Raw genomic sequence first — 20,129 nt, 5'->3', positions numbered from 1 at the left:
AAGGGAGGGCCTACTCATCCATTAGCATTGGTCAGCTTGATGAGTTATTGACTGAATTTGGTATAATTTTCCTCTATCCAATACCTAATTCCTTCTTTACCCTTTCCTATCCAGTCCTCTCACTGAACTCTTACTTTCTTCGACCCCGACGGCATTAGAGCATTTGAGGCCTAGGGGTTCATTTCACTTTCCTTCCTCCTCTTTCTACTTTTCTGTTCCTAGTGCTGACCTGCTATGGCACTAAAATCGTCCTCCAGTGGCTTAAGGAGGGAAGGCTGGTGATCAACAAGATCTCCCAGCTAGGTCCAATGAACCCGTCGACCAACAGCAGGTGTGGTCCTCCAGACATTCTGGGGGTTGTGTGTGAATGAAGTAGCCACCAAAACGTTAAAATATGGTGTTCACTTAAATCGGCTACAACTTGCCATTTAACCTCAAAATCTGTGCTTCAGTGGCTGGTCATGATAATATCTTTGAAAAATATTGGAGTGCAAGAGGTCAAATGACTTTATTGTCAAACGCCTGGCATTAGAAAACAACACAACATATTTTTTTTTTAAACAGTATCTACTTCTCCTCCTTGAGGGATTTTTCATGTCAAAGAATGGCTTAAGACCCTCCTACTGCCCAGTATTCCTCTTAAACTGTTCTGTGCAATAAATACATTGTCCTTTCAGCAATAAATTTTATGGCTTGGTATTAATGAATTTTTTCTTAACCCTGACCACATCCCATGTTCTTGTTTGGTAGAACTGCAATAGGTTAGACTTTTCAGTCAGTTTAAAAACAGAATTTTATGCTGTAACATGTCAGTGTTGATGGATATCTGTGACAAAGTTTGACATTATTGTCATAATGCTGCTATAGGAACACGAAAAAGGCTCAAAAAGATGATGAACGACGTGTATCGGATATTTAACGACATTGTATTAACTATAAGGTTATTTATAGTTGATGAACTAGGTTACAGAGAGATGATATTAGCGAGATGAGGCCAAGGATTCGCCTAACAATTGGGAAAATCCACGGAATAAACCTAATCAGATAATCGACTGAAGTGAAAATCGAATCCATAGCCAAGAGCAGCTCTAGATCAACAGGCAAACGTGCCTTCCGCCTGAGTTGCCCCACTGGCGTGATTTGTGTCAGTAAGAAACCAATCAGAAGAAGACTGCAGGAGAGTATAAAGGAAGGCTATCTAACATGATCATGCCTCCAATGCTTCTCTGTCCTGATATTGAAGGGCAAGATGAAGGCGCACTGTCCAATGTTGATGTGTCAGTAAAAGATTCTTATCTGCCTCCTTCATGTTGGGTAGCATGAAATCTGTTCCATTAGCTGCTATTCTGTTGTTAGGTAATGGACATTTAAGCTACTTGTCTTTAGAATATAGGTCGTTGCAAGTGTGATATTTAACGATGTGTTTAACCCTAACCACATTCGATACTGGTATTCTTAATTGGCATAATTCCAATATTTTAGAGATTTTACTCATTTTGAAACTGAATTTTGTGACAAAGTCAAAAGAAGCTGCTGTAAGAGTAATTTATTTGCTTAAATATAAGTGAAGAAAATGCTATGTGTGCCCAATGCTTGGTTATAATTCTGATTCTGTCCAGAGAGAATTTCAGAGTTGCAAGAAACGTAATTCTTTATCTAGAAAGTCTGGGACAGTCATCATAAGAGAAATATTCGTCAGTGACGATCAGCATCTGTGACTGAAAGTTTGATAGGATTGCCATAATATGAGTGCTGTAAAAGCACGAAATTTACTAAAAAAATTTAGTGAACGGTGTGTGTCAGTGAGAAAAGAGTAAGAGGACTTTTTCTGTTTAAATATGAAATATTAAGAAAAATAAAATCAGCAATAGTAAGCTATAAGCTTCAATGCTGGAAGTAAAACATGCAGCACACAAAACAGATAGATACTGGGCAATGGAGGAAATTTAACCATTCTCGATATGGAAAATCCCTCCATGTGGAGAACAAAATAATGTTAACAAAAAACTATGTTGCAAAAGTGGAAAAATATTTAAATGCTGTATTATGTTGGCCATATTGATATTTTTCTGTAGTGTTCCATTGCTTTGCCAGTCAGTATGTGTTTGTGCGTATATGCAAGCAGGTATGTATGTATGTATGTATGTATGTATGTATGTATGTATGTATGTATGTATGTATGTATGTATGTATGTATGTATGTATGTTGTTTTCTAATGCCAAGTGTTTGACAATAAAGTCATTTGACCTCTTGCACCCCAATATTTTTCAAAGATATTATCATGACTAGCCACTGAAGCACAGATTTTGAGGTGTTCCGAATCCATTTCTTGGTTTGAGTTGCACAATGGATAGTTAGGGGACTGATATATTCCAATTCTATGCAGGTGTTTGGCCAAACAATCATGGCTTGTTGCCAATCTAAATGCAGCTACAGACGATTTTCGCGGTAAATGGGGAATTAACTGTGGATTTTGATGCAGAGAGTTCCATTTTTTCCCTTGGGATTGTGTTATCAAATTTTGTTTGTTGAAGTCTAAGTATGTAGATTTAATAAATCTTTTCACAGAGTAATACGTAGATTTAGTAACAGGTCTGTAAGTAGCAGTGCTGCCCTTCTTTGCTAAAGCATCCGCATTCTCGTTTCCCAGGATTCCACAATGGGATGGTATCCATTGGAATACAATTCTTTTATTGGGTGATATTAATTGAGAGAGCATTTTAGTTATTTCTGCTGTTGTATGTATGTATGTATGTATGTATGTATGTATGTATGTATGTATGTATGTATGTATGTATGTATGTATGTATGTATGTATGTATGTACAGTATGTATGTATGTATGTATGTATGTATGTATGTATGTATGTATGTATGTATGTATGTATGTATGTATTTGTGTGTATATATGCATGTATGTCCATTCTAATTTATTGTATATATTTTATATTTGGTACAGTATATGTGTAATGTATGTATGTACAGCCTTAGACACAAAAAATGACCGCTCTCCTGTAGCTTGAAATTCGTCTAAGTCCACTTCGGGCAGTGCCTGGTTCACACCGTTAGAGAAAGGATGTTTATTTTGTATCCAATTTACTCCTTGAATATATATTCGTCATAGATTATTCATAACACTTGATATATAAACAGACAGAAAAATCAACAAACAAATGAAACAAAGGAGAAAAGGGCGGAGTCGTGCTTAAGGAATTCTTTCATGTGTAAACATAAGCTCTCACGGAATTAACCAAAGACTTCCGAAGGAGACTTAGCATAAGGCAAATAGTAATTTTTTTTTTGTCTAAAACTGTACATACTTAGATATAGGCCTACAATTTTGTAGATGTGTGTCCAATTGTGTGCGTATACTCCGTGGCTAACGAGAAAGATGGGCTATGGCGCGAATCAGAATCATATGGTTATCTAGGTCCAGTCATGGTCTTTGTGACAATCACCTAATATGAATACATGTTCAAAGTTCTGAAAAACAAAGGAATTGCTATATTAAACTCCTGTTAAACGTGCATTTAAATATAAATCTGTTCAATGTTGGCCATGTCAAGACTAAGAATGTAACATTGCGCCATAACCTGTCTTTCTCGTTAGCCATGGTACCGGTATGCTCGCACATGGGTGTTTGTTTTGAATGGATGTATTAGTAATTTTGATTGCACAGACTAAAGTTATGTGTAACTACAGGATTGAGCACGGAATAACCAGTCTGCTTCATCTTGCCAGACATTCACACGCACCTGATCTGAAATTATTCTTTCTTTTATACTGAAACTATTTCTCCTCATATATACTCAGAATTCCACAGCTTCATTTTCACTGGCATTATATCACATTAATTAATTTAGCGGAATGTTTAATCTCAAACCAAGTGAGATGAGGTGGACCGGTTATTTCGTGCCCAACCCTGTACCTTTCAGTATGTTCATTTTTAGCTGAAAGGTAGCATAGTTTAATTTTGCTGAGATTGCTTTCTTATACTTTCTGTGTTTTCTTCTTTCATCTTATATGCATTGTGTGATATTCATTTTTATTTTAATTGTAAAATGAAATAAAGCAACACACTCATGATAATGTACTACTGTATTTAAAGAATTGAGCCTTTTATTGAGATAAACGTAGCTTTATATATTCACTGGCATACCCTTTCCAAGGCAACATTTGTTTGAACTCATAAAAAATATTACTTACAAAGTTATGTGTTCATCTTCGATTGGCAGTGGGTCATGTTCGATGGCTATGATCCCCTTTCCTTTGTTTGTGGAACGTTTTCGTCTTCTTGTTCTCCTTATAGTCGACAGATCTATTATATCCTGTTGGAAAAGACAAAGTCACAATGAAAAAAAAACACAATGTTTGTAACCGAATAATACTGTAATTTTTCAATGGTGATTTGTGGCTATAATTTGGTTTTCAAATAGCTGCCACCGTTTTAGTCGGTAACTTTTCACTCTATAGTACCACAGCAAATTACCTAATACTATTTTGGCTGATTAATTCTTTTGCTATTTCTGGTGGGATTCACAAATAAATTGCAAGAAGTGGTACTAGTACCAGTAGTAGTAGTAATAGTATAATAGTAGTACCAGTAGTCATAGTAGTATCTTATTCAATGACACTTTCAGCCAGTGGCATAGCATGAAATTTTGAGCAGGGGAAGCTAACTCAAGTTGTTTTTCATGTACATATGAGAAAACGTATTGCAAAAATATAGTTTTAAAATAAATAGTAGTCCATGTCAAGTCAGCAGTCCGAAGATTGGTTGGAAACTCGTAACACCAATAAGGCATTACCTCAAATGGTATGTAGTAAAATATGATTTCACGGTTTACGCATATCTCTAACAAATCGACACGTAGGCCTATACGTATAATCTTTTCGCTGTAAGAAAAATCCTAATGTAAACAATAGCACGTGACTGAAGTGAGGCTTCATTGGCCACTGTTTGGCGCCATAGATTCTCAGTATGTGTTCCCGCCTACTGTTGTACATTCTGTTCCATGTTAAACATTTCCCGTTACTTGTCAAGTAGGCCTAACCTCACTACTATGCATTCGTTTGCTTAGGAAACATTTATTAATTAAATTATTTATAAGTCTTATGCCTTCACAATGGATATTTGAGGATGCAGAAGCCATACTTCAGTACCACGTGCTTAGGTGAACAACTACGAGCTCAAGTGACGCCAGTTTGTTACAAGAACAGACTACCTCACTATTACTGTTGGTATTCATCCGCGTTCATAGTACATAACAAAATATAAAAGTAGCTTTTCTTTTACATAGCGTTTTACATATGAGTGAAGTGAAATATTTCATTGTATTTAACAACTAGAATTCAATTTTTTATTTTCAAATAATACAAGATTATGGTTTCCAAATACGAACTATATTTTCCTGCGTCATGTGACTGTTTCAACTGGGAGCCAATCACGGGTATAACAACAACGTGCTTATGTTTACATTAGGATTTTTCTTACAGCAAAAGCAGTATAGCTATAACATTAGCTCACTCCCAGTCATATTTAGAGAAATTACAATATTTACAATCAATAGATACAGTATTAGTATAATTACTCAAGTATGGATCTGTCTTTTGGTTGTGTCCTTCATTGACAGCAAGGGAGTCTGTCGTTTGTTTTTTAAAACACTTTTTTTCGTAAGTCAGTCTTGATAATGGAATTGTCCTAAAAATTCAAGTAAATTAGTGTCAGAAACTGTTATTTCTCTCATTATTTATTATATCAGCTACAATGCACACTAACACTTCAACTGAAAACTCGCACGAAAGAGATAACTCAGAAACTAACTTATTTTCAATGTCAAAGCTAGTTTCTTGCAAGCCTTGTGACCAGGATAGTTTAGTTAAAGAGGGATGGAAAATCTGCCGTGTAGGTTACACAGAAAGAAACCAGTCTGCTTGTAATTCAGTGGAGGAGATTGGAAGCTGGTGTGTACAGGCTTCATGTTTACTGCTGTATCACAAATCATCCTGAGCTGCCGCATCACAATATTTAATGCGTAAATATAAATTGTATTAAAATTAATAAATAATTTTGTCCATAGACTGCAGGTTTATTATGAAATTATTATTAACTGGGGAAGCTGAGCTTCTTAGCTTACATTGACGCTATGGCACTGCTGTCAGCTACAGAGGTTATTCAGGTTTAAATTCAACATGGGCGAGAAATGGCTCACAAATTTGATTCGAGTCTTCCAGCTTTTCTTCCATCTCAGAGGAAGCCACGTTAATGATTTTATCATCAACTAAAATTCATCGCTCTCTAGGGTGACCAGATGTCCTGTTTTTCGCAAGATGCTCCTTTTTTAGCCCCTTATTGCTGTTGCCTGCATAAACATGTGAAAGCCCTATAAATATCCTGATTTTAAAGTTTCTCCTGTTAAAAGTCCTGCGAAATAAAATTTGAAGGAAAAGTTATATGTTTGCTATACTCTCAGGGAAAGTAAGTGAAGAGGAGAAGAACAGAAAATACTTCGAAGCAGTTAATAATACGTGGACAGTTGAAAAATTTAGACTTAAAGCATATGATGATCATAAGATGTAATCTGAATTATAGCTGTGTTGAATTCTATGACGTCCTTCTTGGACAGCGGCAGTTGTTGAAAGCAATACATTCAAATCAGAAATCAGTTGCTCTGTAATTGCTGAAGAATAACCATACTGCATGAGATACATTATGTCTTTGTATTTTTGTAAATTATGTTAGGATATAGTTAATAATGATTAAGAGTAAGAAATACATATTAATTTACACCTCCTCACAACAAAATGTATTATTTTTTGTTTTATTGATATATTCAATCAATCAATCAATCAATCAATCAATCAATCAATCAAACTCCTGTATCTCATCATGAGGAACATAGGGCATTCACAAAGTTCCTCCATCGGACCCTATTTGTAGCCAACTTCTTCACTTCGCTCCATGTTTTCCCCTCCCTAGCAATTTCCTCCAAAACTGTTCTCTTCCATGTATTTTTTGGCCTTCCTCTTGTTCTACTACCCTGGGGGTTCCAATGCAAAGCCATTCTTTGTACTGCTCCATCTTCTTTCTTGATTGTGTGCCCTATACAATTCCACTTTCGTCTTTTGATTTGTATTGTGATTTCTTTCTGATTTGTTATCTTCCACAGTTCTGAGTTTGTGATTATATCTGGCCATCTAATTTTTTAAATTCTTCCTAAACATCTATTAACAAATGTTAGCAGTTTATTTTGTATAAATTTACTTGTTTTCCATGTCTCAGAGCCATTTAATAAGACTGATTTCACATTACTGTTAAAGATTTTAATTTTTGTAGATCTAAATATAATATAAGATTTCCACGTTATTGGTACATTACCGGTACCCTATTTCCTTTGCTGCAATTATATCCGATAGCTGTCTTGATATTTGAATATTTGTATTAAATTAAAACTAGTTACTGCTTTTATATGAAATTTAGATATAATATTATATGTACGATGAATAGAAAACCCCAAGGCCCTGCTTTACAGAACCACTTTTAGAAATAGGTTCTGCTTTTTGTGTCTGAAAATCTGGTCACCCTATTGCTCTCAGCTAGATTTGAACCTGCAAACCTCAGATCAAATGGCCAGCATGTCAAGCGCAGGGTCATCATCAAAATTTATTGTAAATACAGTACGTTATATTATGAAAATATTTAATTTTAAATTTTGTAAAACATATTGTACTGTTGAAATAACTACTGAAGCTTTCCTGGCGACGTGATAATTCGAAATTTTCTCGGGCTTCCAGCCAGGTCATAAGTTGGTGATCCACCGACGTTTCGAGGATGTTCATCTTCCTCATCTTCAGGGTTGGATATGCATAATATATATGTCACTGTGTACGTTAACAGAAAACCACAATTTCAAGTCACACAGAGTTTGTGTGCCCTCGATGTGGGTCTCTGGCGTTTCGTCAGCCCACGCGAGCTGTGAAGATGAGGAAGATGAACATCCTCGAAACGTCGGTGGATCACCAACTTATGACCTGGCTGGAAGCCCGAGAAAATTTCGAATTATATTGTACTGTTATTTTCAATCTTAACCAAGAATTTTACTTCTTCATTGTTCATTGTTTTATATACACTTTTAACACTTAGATAATCACTGATTAACTTGCAACTTCTTTATTGTGTTAACTTTTAATTACCTGGCTGACTAGTTTCGAAATGCAAGAATTTTATTGCCACAATGAGACAGAATATCCTCTATCAGTACGAACCATGGCAACAACTAACGCACCATTTTATATAATTCAAAATTTCCATAATTACAAGAGTCACTCGATAAATAAAGACATAATTATTAAAAGAAGGTACACAAAAGTATGTTCCTTAATAATTTCATGAGAATTTCAGTACTTTTCTGATCCGTTGCTCTTTAACATACTGGTACATATTTACCTCATTTTTTCACGATTTTCGTTATCAGTGAATTCTTTTCATTTACATCTCATCCATTCCTGTATTTCCTTCTTCACCTCGTTTTGTTCCATAAGTATTATGACGAAGAAAATCTTTTAGGAAAGAAGATGGAAATTACAGATCAATAATTCTAGACAGTAGACTAATACAGAAACTAGAAATACAATGCAAATTTGACAATTGGTCATATCGGTCATAAAAACCTTCTTAAGCTGGTAAATATGTTTAAAGAGAGTGAAATGAATACCGGTACTGAAGATGTTAGTGAAGACCTATGTGATGCAGCGGCGGTTCCTCTATATGTGCACAGGAGCACGTGAACACCTTAAAAACCAACAATAATCATACGTATTATTGTATTAATATTATTACCGGTACCTATTACTTTCCAATGTGCAATGACATTCCTACATTTTTTTTTTTGGTCTCGAGAGAATATCCCGTTCGTGTGATGTGTGTCTTTAAATCTCCATTGGACAGGTTGACAACAGCTCGCACAATTTTTCTCTAGCAGGGTGGAATATCCTGAGGCGAGAATTTTTTCTGGTTTGTTACAATGGTTACAATAGCTCTGGCTCGCACAAGTCTTAATGTACAAGTGACAGAGAAAGAGAGATGCTCCATCTCTCTTGGGTCTGGCATCCTGTTCCTTTCTCCCTCTTTCCTCGTTTTCTCTCTTTACTTTTTCTTTTCAAAATACCATTACGCGAGGGGGCTGATTCTGTTGTCTTTTGTTCAGCAAAGTAAGGAAAATACAAGCTGCATTGGTGCGTATTGAGAGTCGAAACAGTAACATTTGAAGTATGGAAACGGACGTGTGTGAAATTGTGAGAGTGTTAAATTAAAAGAGGATTATAACATTCCTCCGTAACACCATGACAGAAGACCGATTAAGTACATTGGCTATGTTGGCAGTGGAAAAAAAACTTGTTAATAAGATTAGAGACTTCAATAATAAAGTTATTGATAAGTTTGCATCTCTCAAAACTAGGCGCATGGAGTTTCTCTACAAATAAATCCAGATCTTCAACACCATCTACAATGGCAATGAAGATGAGTCCTATGAATTGATTTTACTCTACTCTTGTTTAACGGTTTTAATTTTGGTTTATATGGGTAGATTTGGTACACGCATATTAGAACTCATTTATCTCTGACGTGTGATTCAGCTATACGAGAATATATATCAGTGTGTTCATTACTCATATTTTTTTGTGAACACCCATTCAAGAAAGGCACGAGCCGCCACTGATGTGACGTCTGTTTAAACGTTAAGCAGGTTCAAGCTCCAGTTATTTTTATGGAGATCAAGACAGCCAATGAAGAGCGCATGAGGGAACAAAAGGAAATCTTTATTATGGATAATTCTCAGAATGAGTCAGTACATCTAGATGACGTCATCATTGTGACAGAAGAACACGGTACCTAAGCTGTAATAGGCTACTACCGTACATAGAAATAGACACAACACAACAGTGTGAACAACCAGAAAATAACCTGCAATTAAAAAGTCTGAAAAACAAAGAAAAACCCCCAAGTTTCTATGATGATTTTGTGATGCTTACATACAGGTACAAAATTCTTTGGTGTTCACCTTACAGAAAATAGTAAATGTAGTGCTCATATTCAATCACTGGCTTCTGAATTTATTTCAGTTTATTACACGATATACTTTCTTAGAGAAACCTCGGAAAAAACCCAACCAGATAATCAGCCCAAGCGGGAATCGAACCCATGCCCAAGTGGAACCTCGGATCAGCATGCAAATGTGCTACCACCTGAGATACACCGTTGGCCGTTTCGAAACTACATATAGGTTCCATCATCAGGGCAAAAGGTAAGACCAGAGTAGGCGACCTTTTTGGTCTTACCTTTTGCCCTAATGATGGAATCTCTATGTAGTTTCGAAACGTTGGAAATATCAAGTTCCAGAACGCGATGGAATACCCAAAAACCTAATTCTGATCACAGTCACCATGAAAGCCTAAAATTTATATAGTATTGTCTACAACTTCTACGTATCTCTAAATCTATTATTTAATTGCATTATAATAAAGATTCATTTTTGTATTCATTAACATTTTATAATAATACTTACAACACATGACTGATGTGTGTTAGACTAAAAAAATTATACATACTTTTTTTAATCACATCGATAAAAGAATAACTTCACTTTTAAACGATAGTAAATTCAAGCTGAATTTTTATTTATCATGACTTCCCACATTTTGGTATTTCTATGACAACCAAAGGTTTAGCATATCATTATAATAATTACTTTCAATTATTGTACAATGTGTCCCTTTCTTTCGAATTTAATTATTATGTTTCCATGCATTTACGATATCAGCTAGGTAGGCCTACCATAAAATGTCATTTAATGTTTACTTTTAAAATTATATAGCTTTGTATCAATTCAAATACCGGTATTCAATAAGATATAGGATGTAAAATGTATATTCAAAATAATATTTTAGTATTACTGGTCTCATTTCTAAAAGTATTCACAGAATGAAAAACTTGAAATTTTATTATACTTGATGTTTTCAATTTTACTCTAAAAAATTCGGTAATTCAAAATCTGAGACAAATAATATCATATCAACTTTTTGTAATTTATAATTTAAAATTTAATTAAATCCAAGAATTTAAATACTTCTTTTTTTGCAGACCATCGTCATTATAAATACGTAATTTTTTAATATGAGGTATTAAATCACTTTACACTTTTTGCATAAAGATAATAAAAACAGTCTCTCAGAAATATCATACCAGATTAATAATAATAATAATAATAATAATAATAATAATAATAATAATAATAATAATAATAATAATAATAAGTTACTTACTTACTGGCTTTTAAGGAACCCAGAGGTTCATTGCCGCCCTCACATAAGCCCGCCATTGGTCCCTATCTTCAGCAAGATTAATCCAGTCTCTATCATCATATCCCACCTCCCTCAAATCCATTTTAATATTATCTTCCCATCTATGTCTCGGCCTTCCCAAAAGTCTTTTTCCCTCCGGCCTCCCAACTAACACTGTATATGCATTTCTAGATTCGCCCATACGTGCTACATGCCCTGCCCATCTCAAACGTCTGGATTTAAAATAATAGTAATAATAATAATAATAATAATAATAATAATAATAATAATAATAATAACAAATATAATTATAATAATAATGATAATAACATAATATTAATAATAACATAATAATAATAATAATAATAATAATAATAATAATAATAATAATAATAATAACAACAATAACAAGTTTTTCTTGACCCTACTATCTGTTTAGAAAGCAACCTAAATCAGGCCACCGAAGTTGATATTGAGAAGAAGTCTATATATGAATCTTGTCTACCTTATCTTTCTCATCTCATCTTTCTTATCTCTTAAATAATGGTCTGTCATTGGTTTGCTGTTTGGCACTACCGGTAGAAGTTTTATTACAAAATTCACATGGAATTATCTTAAGGAACTTCATATTCCTTTCAATTGTTTGTGTAAGTTACACCTGAAGTCTGATTAGTGTAATATGTATCTGGTTGATGATGTATGCAATGGATGGGAAAAGGAACTGGCCAACCCATCCTATTATCTCGTAGCTTAGTTGCCTCATAAGTGGTGCCTTGTTAGTATCACTTGTGAGATCCAAACCTGTCCTCGGACAGTTGATTAAACAACAACAAATTAAGTAGTGGAAGACCAGAGCAAAAACAGTCCGACCAGTTTTAGATTAGGCACAAACTTTGACTTGTCATACTTACTTACTGGCTTTTAAAGAACCCGAAGGTTTATTGCCGCCCTCACATAAGCCCGCCATTGGTCCCTATCCTGAGCAAGATTAATCCAGTCTCTATTAACATATCCCACCTCCCTCAAATCCATTTTAATATTATCTTCACATCTACGTCTCGGCCTCCCTGAAGGTCTTTTTCCCTCCGGCCTCCCAACTAACACTCTATATGCATTTCTGGATTCGCCCATACGTGCTACATGCCCTGCCCATCTCAAACGTCTGTATTTAATGTTCCTAATTATGCCAGGTGAAGAATACAATGCGTGCAGTTCTGTGTTGTGTAACTTTCTCCATTCTCCTGTAACTTCATCCCTCTTAGCCCCAAATATTTTCCTAAGCACCTTATTCTCAAACACCCTTAACCTATGTTCCTCTCTCAAAGTGAGAGTCCAAGTTTCACAACCATAAAGAACAACCGGTAATATAACTGTTTTATAAATTCTAACTTTCAGATTTTTTGACAGCAGACTTGATGATAAAGGGTTCTCAACCGAATAATAACAGGCATTTCCCATATTTATTCTGTGTTTAATTTCCTCCCGAGTATCATTTATATTTGTTACTGTTGCTCCCAGGTATTTGATACTTTGTCTTTTCGGGATTTACTTCCAAACTTATCTCTTTACATTATATCATCATATAAAATTTTGTAAGTAATAAAATTAAGAATCGATCCACTTACATCATTCCTGATATCAGCTATAATGAAGCCACTGTCCACAACCCGGTCCTTCTTTTTCCGAGGAGACAACAACGGTGGTATCTTGTGTCGACCACCTGAATTCACCCCCATTCGCATTGGAGACACCCCCCTCGCTGCAGGGGAAACGCCTCTTGGCACAGGAGACACTGCCTTCGGCATTGGAGATACAGATCTTGGAATAGGGGACACCGCCCTAGGCATGGGCGACACTGCTCTTGGTGCTGGGGATGTTCCTCTGCGAGCAGGGGAAACTTTTCTCCCAGGTGATGGTCCTCTTTGTGAACTAGTACCTGCAGAGGCAAATATAATGGAATTTACACACCAAATATATCTCACAAAGTGTGTCCAACAGATTCACTTTACTCTTCATACAACAATTAATGAAAGAAAATTTTAAGAAATAGATTAAGATCGAAAAAAAAAATAGAAAATCGCCTGAAAAAATAAACTATTCACTATTCCTATGCAGAAATCAGTAGTTTTTAAGATATAGAGAAAAACCCCTACATATATTATTGTGCAACTGAAAAAGATTTGTTTAAAGTGATCACCAGACTTAGAATTTCAGTCTCGAAATATACAATGGAATAAAATATTTTCAATATCCCACATATTTGGGAAAAAAAATTCCTGGTAGACCATCTCTCTTACTGCTTATCCGTCTGCCTCTACAGTATACAATGATTTCTCCTAACTATTGGATACATTTTGTTAATATACAGTATTATATTCATCCACAGAACATGAAAAGTGATAAATTATAATGATAATACAAACATGTAAAGTTTTGGTATTTCCGTCTTTGACTTGTTTATTACAGCAAAATATCAACAAAGTTACTTACTTACTTACTGGCTTTTAAGAAACCTGGAGGTTCATTGCCGCCCTCACATAAGCCCGCCATTGGTCCCTATCCTGAGCAAGATTAATCCAGTCTCTACCATCATATCCCACCTCCCTCAAATCCATTTTAATATTATCTTCCCATCTACGTCTCGGCCTCCCCAAAGGTCTTTTTCCCTCCGGCCTCCCAACTAACACTCTATATGCATTTATAGATTCGCCCATACGTACTACATGCCCTGCCCATCTCAAATGTCTGAATTTATGTTCCTAATTATGTCAGGTGAAGAATACAATGCGTCCAGCTCTGCGTTGTGTAACTTTCTCCATTTTCCTGTAACTTCATCCCTCTTAGCCCCAAATATTTTCCTAAGAACCTTATTCTCAAACATCCTCAATCTCTGTTCCTCTCTCAAAGTGAGAGTCCAAGTTTCACAACCATACAGAACAACTGGTAATATAACTGTTTTATAAATTCTAACTTTCAGATTTTTTGACAGCAGACTAGATGACAAAAGCTTCTCAACCGAATAATAACAGGCATTTCCCATATTTATTCTGCGTTTAATTTCCTCCCGAGTGTCATTTATATGTTACTGTTGCTCCAAGATATTTGAATTTTTCCACCTCTTCGAAGGATAAATCTCCAATTTTTATAGTTCCATTTCGTACAATATTCTGATCACGAGACATAATCATATACTTATTCTTTTCGGGATTTACTTCCAACCCTATAGCTTTACTTGCTTCAAGTAGAATTTCCGCGTTTTCCGTAATCGTTTGTGGATTTTCTCCTAACATATTCACGTCATTCGCATAAACAAGTAGCTGATGTAACCCGTTCAATTCCAAACCTTCTGTGTTATCCTGAACTTTCAACAAAGTTATTTTTGCTAATACATCTTAGTGACCATTTTCGCCCTTATTACGGGCATCATCAGACTAATGCGTGGATATCTATATATATGGTTAATAAATCCATATTACATATTGCAAAAAGTTAAAAAATTTTTAAAAAGAACCCTCAAACTGAAAACAATAAAGATTAAAAATTAACAAGGATTACATACAAAATTTATTGAAAATATGCATATTTAATGTTGATGATGATGATGATGATGATGGCGCTGAAGATAATAGCAACTCCTTCATTACTTCTAAAATTTATTGATAGTGTTGAGAGTATTAGAATAAAATATGCATCGCTACCATATCATGATTTTAAAATATTATGAAGTGGTTAGAATAAAAACTATAGTGAATGTGATGCAAAGAGCAATGAAAGAAAAATAGGTCAAGATAATTGTTAACATAGTAAACATAAGAAGAAGACGATGACAAGGATAATGAAGAGAATTAAAAAAAAGATGAAACGAAGGACATCAAGAAAGAGTATGATGAAAAGAAGGTGAATGTGGGAAAAGGGCAAGAAAAAATGGAAGAGGACATGGGCAAGGAGGAGGAGAACGAGAAAAATGGAAAGAAAATGAAAGAAAAGAGGGGAAATAGGAGGAAAATGCAGAGCAGGAGGAAACTGAAGAGGATAATAGAAAGAAGAAGAATACTGTGAAGAGATTACTATGAAAAAAGTTGAGCTGTCATGAATTTCTATGGAGCCATTTATATAAGTAGACGAATAGGATGACATATGTGAAAATCATGCTATTTTCGTATTTTGGTGGAAATAGAGTAATGGTCGAAGAGGAATAGGGCAGAAACTGAAGTAATTGAATAAAAATTTCCAACACAGAATCTTCTCGGCATCAAAGTAGTCACCTGATTGTTCTCTGGCTGGACCTCTTCAAATTTGTAGATTAGAATCAGATGCTCCAGGTCAATTTGTCCACTTTATATTGTCCACAGTCATATTATAGCCTGTCTTCATTTGGAACACGGACATTTCGTTCACTATTTTTTGTCCATAAAGGATTCGTCCATTTTCAGTATTGTCCATTAATATCATAGGTCCACAAATATTTTATCCATTTTCTTTGGTCCACATTTTTCCTATCCATTTTCTTTTATAAAAGTCTATTTAAAATGTTGTCCATACAACTAAATACAAGACAAGCTAAATTGCAGTTAATAGTAAACAATTTCATCTTATTGATGTGCTTTCTTATGGTTTCCATGGTAGTGAAATACAATTTAATCTCTGTGCCAGAACTCTCATCATTATTAATGTGCTTTCTTATGATTTCCATGGTAGTGAAATACAATTTAATCTCTGTGCCAGAACTCTCATCATTATTAATGTGCTTTCTTATGATTTCCATGGTAGTGAAATACAATTTAATCTCTGTGCCAGAACTCTCATCATTATTAATGTGCTTTCTTATGATTTCCATGGTAGTGAAATCCAATTTAATCTCTGTGCCAGAACTCTCATCATTATTAATGTGCTTTCTTATGATTTCCATGGTAGTGAAATACAATTTAATCTCTGTGCCAGAACTCTCATCATTATTAATGTGCTTTCTTATGATTTCCATGGTAGTGAAATCCAATTTAATCTCTGTGCCAGAACTCTCATCATTATTAATGTGCTTTCTTATGATTTCCATGGTAGTGAAATACAATTTAATCTCTGTGCCAGAACTCTCATCATTATTAATGTGCTTTCTTATGATTTCCATGGTAGTGAAATACAATTTAATCTCTGTGCCAGAACTCTCATCATTATTAATGTGCTTTCTTATGATTTCCATGGTAGTGAAATCCAATTTAATCTCTGTGCCAGAACTCTCATCATTATTAATGTGCTTTCTTATGATTTCCATGGTAGTGAAATACAATTTAATCTCTGTGCCAGAACTCTCATCATTATTAATGTGCTTTCTTATGATTTCCATGGTAGTGAAATACAATTTAATCTCTGTGCCAGAACTCTCATCATTATTAATGTGCTTTCTTATGATTTCCATGGTAGTGAAATCCAATTTAATCTCTGTGCCAGAACTCTCATCATTATTAATGTGCTTTCTTATGATTTCCATGGTAGTGAAATACAATTTAATCTCTGTGCCAGAACTCTCATCATTATTAATGTGCTTTCTTATGATTTCCATGGTAGTGAAATCCAATTTAATCTCTGTGCCAGAACTCTCATCATTATTAATGTGCTTTCTTATGATTTCCATGGTAGTGAAATCCAATTTAATCTCTGTGCCAGAACTCTCATCATTATTAATGTGCTTTCTTATGATTTCCATGGTAGTGAAATCCAATTTAATCTCTGTGCCAGAACTCTCATCATTATTAATGTGCTTTCTTATGATTTCCATGGTAGTGAAATACAATTTAATCTCTGTGCCAGAACTCTCATCATTATTAATGTGCTTTCTTATGATTTCCATGGTAGTGAAATCCAATTTAATCTCTGTGCCAGAACTCTCATCATTATTAATGTGCTTTCTTATGATTTCCATGGTAGTGAAATCCAATTTAATCTCTGTGCCAGAACTCTCATCATTATTAATGTGCTTTCTTATGATTTCCATGGTAGTGAAATACAATTTAATCTCTGTGCCAGAACTCTCATCATTATTAATGTGCTTTCTTATGATTTCCATGGTAGTGAAATCCAATTTAATCTCTGTGCCAGAACTCTCATCATTATTAATGTGCTTTCTTATGATTTCCATGGTAGTGAAATACAATTTAATCTCTGTGCCAGAACTCTCATCATTATTAATGTGCTTTCTTATGATTTCCATGGTAGTGAAATACAATTTAATCTCTGTGCCAGAACTCTCATCATTATTAATGTGCTTTCTTATGATTTCCATGGTAGTGAAATACAATTTAATCTCTGTGCCAGAACTCTCATCATTATTAATGTGATTTCTTATGGTTTCCATGGTAGTGAAATAGAATTTAATCTCTGTGCCAGAACTCTCACCATTATTAATGTGCTTTCTTATGGTTTCCATGGTAGTGAAATACAATTTAATCTCTGTGCCAGAACTCTTAATTAGAAATCAAATTTATACAGTACAGTTTCAAAGGCATTATAATGAATATTTATTTTCTTCGTCTAAAGGCAGGGATAAAATAGTTTATAACAAGTAATTACATAATTATATCACTTCCACTCATTCAGCAAAAATGGAGACCGATCATAATGGTGGTGCGAAAATTGTGATATATGCAATGCCTATTGTGTCACAAATAGGAATATACTGTAATGGTACATGCTCGTATCTATGTATTTAAGGAAGGTAAGCACACACATGTTAGTAATAGAGCTGAAGTTGATGCGAGTTGTGGCAGAAATTAAAAAAGGGCCGAACAACACCCAAATGAACCTCCCTCAGCTGTAATAAGGGAAGAAATTTAAGCTACAGAAGATCAGAAAATACTAGTGAATTTACCAGAAAGAAATTCATTATTACGTACTGTCAACAGAAAAAAAATGTGCTCGATTTATATTTGCATTCCATCAACTATCTGCAGATTAAAATTGTACAATACCAAAAAGAGGGCTGAAAAGGAAGTACAAAATAATTAACACAGCCAGTATATTGTTTAAATCTTTCTTTATTTGCTTTCAAAATAAAATTTTTGGTTAATTGCATTGTATATGATTGAAATAAAATAGCTCAATATAATTCAGTACCATATAAAATGGACAAAAATGTTTGAGGACTTTTCAGTTTGGTGGACGAAATCATATAGTGGACAATTTTGATAAGTTGACATAAATAGGTGGACAAAGTTGTTATGAACATACAATTGCTCTGGACTAAAATCTCAACTGGACGAAAATTTATGGTGGACATACACACTGTGGGCGAAATGTTACTGGACAATCAGTCTGTGAATCGAATCGTATACTGTACATGGAATTTAAGAAACTAATTTCAATTTACTACGTTCGTCTTCAAGCAAGTTTTCTGTTATTCAGTTCTTTGTGAAGATTGTATTGTATTGTACAGTATTTATTTACATTCCATGGTATTCATACATTGCTCCACAGCTTGAATATGATGGAACATGTCAAAAAAATTTAATAGTACTACCGGTACATAGTCTTAATTCATAGTCACAGTCTAGTTGAAATATATTATGTTGTTGTTGTTTTCTAATGCCAGGCATTTGACAATAAAATCATTTGACCTCTTGCACTCCAATATTTTTCAAAGATATCATGGTCAGCCACTGAAGCACAGATTTTGAGGTGTTCCGAATCCATTTCTTGGTTTGAGTTGCACAATGGACAGTTAGGGGACTGATATATTCCAATTCTATGCAGGTGTTTGGCCAAACAGTCATGCCTGTTGCCAATCTAAATGCAGCTACAGACGATTTTCGTGGTAAATCGGGAATTAACTGTGGATTATGATGTAGAGAGTTCCATTTTTTCCCTTGAGATTATGTTATCAAATTTTGTTTGTTGAAATCTAAGTGTGTAGATTTAATAAATCTTTTCACAGAGTAGCCTAATACGTAGATTTAGTAACAGGTGTGTAAGTAGCAGTGCTGCCCTTCTTTGCTAATGCATCCACATTCTCGTTTCCCAGGATTCCACAATGGGATGGTATCCATTGGAATACAATTCTTTTATTGAGTGATATTAATTGAGAGAGCATTTTAGTTATTTCTGCTGTTTGAGATGAAGGTGTGTGTTTAGAGACTATTGATAGAATAGCTGCTTTGGAGTCTGACAATATAACTTCATTCTTAAATTCATTGATGTGGCATAGAAGATTCCTGAGACTTTCACTTATTGCAATGATTTCTCCATCAAAACTTGTTGTTCCATATCCAAGAGATCTATGAAGTGAGAAGAGACAGCACGTAACACCTGCACTGGCAGGGCTTTATAATATACTAGTACACCATAAGGGGTTAGTATCGATACTTAATACAAGACAGAAATATTCATGCACTGTTGTTGAATGTCATGAATTCACCTACAGAATAGAATGCGTGAGAAATTAGGTATTTCTTTAATTTGGCCCTAAATAATCTTAAGTTTTGAGTTTCATTTTTTATATCCATTGGGAAGCTATTAAAAATTTTTACCGCCATATAACGCATTCCTTTTTGATAGCACGATAGATGGAGTAAGAAAGCAATTTATTTACGAGTATTTATGCTATGAACTGTTGCATTAGTTACAAAGTTTTCACGATTACGTACGAGGAAGTTTATTAATTAAAAAATATACTGACAAGCCATGGGCATTATTTGTAACATTTTGAAAATAGTCCTACATGATTCCCTATATTTGGCACCTACTATTATTCTAATTGAGGGCCGTTTTTGCAAAATTTGCTAACTGAAAAAATTAAATTT

The 20,129-nt window shown here is 34.5% G+C and overlaps 1 protein-coding gene across 7 annotated transcripts in view; it reads right to left on the bottom strand.

Moving 5' to 3' along the window:
- Positions 1-20,129, bottom strand: part of LOC138700302 (uncharacterized) — a 507,020-nt gene that overhangs the window by 252,201 nt on the left and 234,690 nt on the right. For all 7 annotated transcript variants that reach the window (XM_069826822.1, XM_069826826.1, XM_069826824.1 and 4 more), the window contains 2 exons: positions 12,966-13,276; positions 4,207-4,328 (listed from right to left, as the gene is read on the bottom strand). In XM_069826822.1, coding sequence (XP_069682923.1) covers positions 4,207-4,328; positions 12,966-13,276 — 433 coding nt within the window. The remainder of the gene's footprint in view (positions 1-4,206; positions 4,329-12,965; positions 13,277-20,129) is intronic.

This window comes from Periplaneta americana, chromosome 5, assembly GCF_040183065.1.
Source record: "Periplaneta americana isolate PAMFEO1 chromosome 5, P.americana_PAMFEO1_priV1, whole genome shotgun sequence".
Lineage (NCBI taxonomy): Eukaryota > Metazoa > Arthropoda > Insecta > Blattodea > Blattidae > Periplaneta > Periplaneta americana.
This window is presented reverse-complemented; position numbering and strand designations above follow the sequence as displayed.